Source organism: Sesamum indicum, linkage group LG10, assembly GCF_000512975.1.
Source record: "Sesamum indicum cultivar Zhongzhi No. 13 linkage group LG10, S_indicum_v1.0, whole genome shotgun sequence".
NCBI classification, from domain to species: Eukaryota; Viridiplantae; Streptophyta; class Magnoliopsida; order Lamiales; family Pedaliaceae; genus Sesamum; species Sesamum indicum.
In genome coordinates, this window is record NC_026154.1 from 11519331 (window position 1) to 11524183 (window position 4853).

The 4853-nt window shown below is 37.0% G+C and overlaps 1 protein-coding gene across 1 annotated transcript in view; it reads left to right on the plus strand.

Moving 5' to 3' along the window:
• LOC105172347 (long chain acyl-CoA synthetase 6, peroxisomal-like) overlaps positions 1-3866 on the plus strand; it is an 11958-nt gene extending 8092 nt beyond the window's left edge. Inside the window, exons 15-23 of the mRNA XM_011093732.2 lie at positions 473-602; positions 697-815; positions 971-1094; positions 1180-1266; positions 1514-1617; positions 1691-1776; positions 3027-3113; positions 3331-3417; positions 3612-3866. Of these exons, the coding sequence (XP_011092034.1) occupies positions 473-602; positions 697-815; positions 971-1094; positions 1180-1266; positions 1514-1617; positions 1691-1776; positions 3027-3113; positions 3331-3417; positions 3612-3710 (923 nt within the window). The 3' untranslated portion in view covers positions 3711-3866. The remainder of the gene's footprint in view (positions 1-472; positions 603-696; positions 816-970; positions 1095-1179; positions 1267-1513; positions 1618-1690; positions 1777-3026; positions 3114-3330; positions 3418-3611) is intronic.

Below are 4853 nucleotides of genomic sequence, written 5' to 3' on the forward strand. Positions count from 1 at the left end.
ATAATTTATATAAATTTTTTCTTTTCACTCAACATGCCTCTGTGCGGATAAATCAATATCAAGTCACTAGGTGCTGTGCTTCTTCCAGAATACCTTGTTTTAGTAAAAATCTGTTTTGATGCCTTTATTCTGTGTTACGTCTGCTATACTTATGATCTCTTACATGGTTAACCTTATCTTATCGAGGTTCTTGTTGTTTTTAGCTTAGTGAAACCAAATAGCATATTATCTATCCTTGTTTCAGTTTACGTAGTCTTTACCCTTTTTCTTGAATGTTTGTAACTTGTTTCATTTTTTCCATAATCATTCTCCTATTCCATTTTACTCGTTGTACCCTATGTCTTACCTCCCAAGTTTCTTGTTTCTCAAATTGCACTTTATCGTGCAGATGATATTCAATCTAATGATTTTTTCTTCTTTTATGTGTTTCTAAATGCTTTATGTACTTTGTTACCCATTTCCTGTATGGTAGGTCGAAAACCATCGCCAATGTGGGATAGGTTGGTTTTCAATAAAATAAAGGACAAACTTGGAGGCCGAGTTCGTTACATGACTTCAGGTGCTTCACCATTGTCTCCTGATGTGATGGAGTTTTTGAGGGTGTAAGTTGACCTATATGTCTGCAACAGGTAGTCAATTTTTGGCCACGTTTAATGAGTAGTAATCACTCTTCCCAAATATACAATCTACTTGCAGGTGTTTTGGCTGTGATGTTATTGAAGGTTATGGTATGACAGAGACTTCTTGCGTCATTAGTTCTATGGATGAGGGTGACTACTTAACTGGTCATGTTGGTTCTCCCAATCCTGCATGTGGTAAGTTGCTAAAAATGTTTGGATAAGAGTTCCTGACATCGTTAATAGGAATATTTTGGAAAAAGGAAAGTAGGATATCAAGTATACAGGAATATCACGAAATGGTCTGATATGATAATCATTTTACTCTTGTGTCAACCTGATGTTTGGTCCAGAAATAAAGCTTGTTGACGTCCCTGAGATGAATTACACTTCAGAGGATCGACCTCATCCTCGTGGGGAGATCTGTGTCAGAGGACCCATCGTTTTCCAAGGCTATTTCAAAGATGAAGTCCAGACGTACTTATATTTGTCATATCTTAAGTTTGTATTGCTAGGATAATATTTTGGATGGTTAGACTGATGCTGATTAAAAAAACTACAGGCGAGAAGTAATAGATAGTGAAGGATGGTTGCACACAGGAGATATTGGGTTATGGCTACCTGGAGGCCGCCTGAAAATTATTGATAGGTAGGTCATCCCCCCAACACCCCCCTGCGCCAAAATAAATAAATAAATAAATAAAAAGGAAAGATGAACTTGAAAAAAGAATTTTTTTTTTTTGTTTGTCAACTTTTATGCACGGATCTGTTAAATATGTGATATCTTTATTATGAGAAAAGAAATGATTTCAGTGTGGTCCTTATGGACATCTGGATAGCATTTTGGTTTTCACTATTCACTTGTCCAAATAGGTCTCCTCTTGTCATTGTCACAGGAAAAAGAACATTTTTAAGTTGGCCCAGGGTGAATACATAGCACCAGAGAAAATTGAGAATGTCTATGCAAAGTGTAAATTTGTTGCACAGTGCTTTGTGTATGGTAAGAAGATCCCTTTTGTTTCCTATGTTTAAAATTCTTACCTATTCATTTCTGACAAGCGTTGTGTTTGTAGGTGATAGCTTGAATTCATGTTTAGTTGCCGTAGTCTGTGTGGAGCCAGATGCATTAAGGGAGTGGGCAGCCTCAGAAGGTATCGAGGTAATTTAGACCCTTCCACTTGTTCTGTTGTCACAAAAAAATTTGTTCTTCCCTGTGATCTTAGATTTGATTCAATGCATTTTCTTATGTGGGTTATGCTGCTATGGATGTCAAGCTGCATTTTTCCTTTTCCATTTAAGAAGATGGCACAGTTGCATTGATTATTCTGCTTATTGCTTTCCAAATATCCTACTATAGCTTGGTGGTTCACAGGGTTATTCAAGCAAATGGTGTTTACTGTGATTTTCCTATGTTACAACTCCCACACCAATTTAGTTGATCTGGATTGGGTCATGTAAATTTGTGGTTACCTAGCCTGATCTTGAATTTCTGTGTGGTCCCTGCTTTCGGTTGGTTCTTGGAATACTACCAGCAATGATTGACATAGCACACAAAATTCAGTTTAAATAGACCATCATGAGGATCCCAAATTGCATGAGTAATATCTAATAGGTTATTCACATTTTGTTTGGAGCTGTTCAATATGTTCTTTAAGGAAACAGTGAAGCTTATGGATATATTTAAATGAATTCTGCTGTATCATTTCTCATCTGGGGTTCAAGAAAATGTCCATGACCCCTGAAAGTGGGCAATTTCTTCTAGATCCTCCTGTCCTCCTTTGACAATCTCTACTTTGTGTTAGATTACACTTAAAGAGTATTCCTCTTTGAGTAAGAACAGAGGAAAAGCCAGTCTCCATGCTCAAGAAACTGAGACATTGGAATGAAGGCTAACTTTTTTTAACTGAGAGGGACTTCTTCTGGCATGCCATTATTTCTGAATATAGACAGATGCTTTTTGCTACTTTGATCCTGGATTTTTTTGAGAGGAACACTCTGGACAAATATTTGAAAGAAAATATCAAGGCAGAAGCATAGGTAATTATTATAATAATGAGAAAACTTAGTCAATCTCTAAGTATTTTCCATATTCCTCATTTATGACAACCTATACATTTTACGAGAAGTTAAAAAAGTATTTATTTTGGTAGGAAGGAAAAATAGTTTTTCGTTCACTTGGCTTGCTTTTCAAAATTTCACTAGACGCACAGTCAAACGAAGTGTTTGCGTCTCTGATTATCGGATTGCTACAGGGAGCCATAATTTACAAACCCTAGTCCTTCCTGTTTGGACAGAAATTATGAATGAAATAAATTGTTGTTAGTTTATATGAAAAGGAAGGCATCTTATCCCATAGTGGTTATCGTTAGCCCTTTGGAAACTGTCTCAACAATGTTATGTGTCATGCAGTATGAAGATTTGGGAAAACTGTGTGCTGATCCAAGAGCCAGGGCTGCTGTTCTTGCTGAGATGGATGCTATTGGAAAGGAAGCTCAGGTAATATCTTCTCTCTCTCTCTCTCCCCCCCTACATTCTCTCTCGAAGCATTCTAGTATTAGTTTTATAACTGTTATTTAAATATTTATTATCTCTCTACTTTCTCCCTTTTTCATTATTATGTTTGTTTTCGACATCAGCATATAGCGCGTCTTGCCATCTAGTTTATTCAGAAAATTCACCTATGTTTTGCTGACGTTTCTTCCTGTTGTCACAGTTGAGAGGTTTCGAATTTGCTAAATCTGTAACATTGGTGCCTGAGCCGTTCACCGTGGAGAATGGTCTGTTAACTCCAACATTTAAGGTATAATCCATTCTCACCCCAACTTCTAACCTCAAAAAGCATTACCATACAATTCCCATGTTTGATATCTAGTCCCGGTGGAGACTAATGTTGACTTCCCCCACTAGTCCTTGCCAATACTAATATTTTTAAACTAATTGCAACAAACTACAAAACTGTTCCGTTTGATACTTGTATTTCTTTTGGAATCTCAGATCAAGAGGCCTCAAGCAAAGGCCTATTTTGCCCAAGCAATATCCAGTATGTACACTGAGCTTTCAACTTCTGATCCCACGCCACAAAAGATGTTGTGATGGAGACTCTCTTACATAAATCTCCACAGCTTGTGTGTCCTCATACATCAATAAAGGAGAGGCCAATTATTCCAGATGTTCATCTTACTGAATGCTGTGTACAACGCCAGTATCAGCATTTTTGTTTCGTTATTATTGGATTAGCTGCTTTACGGTCATGTAAGATGCACTACTGCTATATACTGAACTTGCTCACGACTAAAGAATAATTTCTGGATGCAATTTGTCGGAATCACTGTTGGTACAGTATTATGAAGACAACATATGTAACAGAATTGTCTAAAAGTGATCGATGGCCCTGAAATTATGGAACAGAGGTTGATTTGTAAAGTATCTGATAAGCTTGAATATTTCCCTTTTCAGTGGGAATGAGCAAGATTTGTGATTTGGTTTTATACCTCATGGAATACTACATGGTTCAGCTCAAGCAGAGTTATGAAATGGATTGCTTGTAATGCGATGATTACATCATTTTACTCTGTGTTTACCTGATTTGATGGGATATGAATGAGATATATACAAAATGGATACAATTAGGGACCACAAAAATTTCTAACTGTTTGTCATTTGTTTACTTGTCCTAATAGAAGTAGGGACTAGCCTCTGCTCAAGTTTACTTATGTTCATTTTGATGGGATAAAAAGACACAATACTGTTTCACTTCCCTTTTTTGCCCTTTAAAAATGGCTTTTACTCACATGAAGACAACTCTTCAGTCACGAAAGTGTGCCAGTCCGTGGGATCCTGACCTTTTCCATCTGTGGCAAATTTCCAAACGTTAGCCAACAATTTCCAGACTTGCCCATTTACTCTCCTCTGTTTGTTCACTTGTTGAGGATTAATATAGTTGAGTTATTAGCGCGTAGTTTAATTATTCAGTTTGAGAAAACTCGGTACCCCAGTTCGGATTTTGCTATGCAGGTTCCGAGGTTAATTTACCTTTGAATCAGGAAACTCCATGGTCTGGTGATGGATGGGCATTACTTTATAATGCTGAAATTCACTCACAAATTGCGCAACATATTGCATCTCTGTTAGCCATGTTGTGTTTATGGTTGGCCATTGCCAATGTAATGAATAAGTCCATGTAGAGATGCAAATATTGAAACCGGTATTTACTAACCTATGCTTAAAATTGCTCCT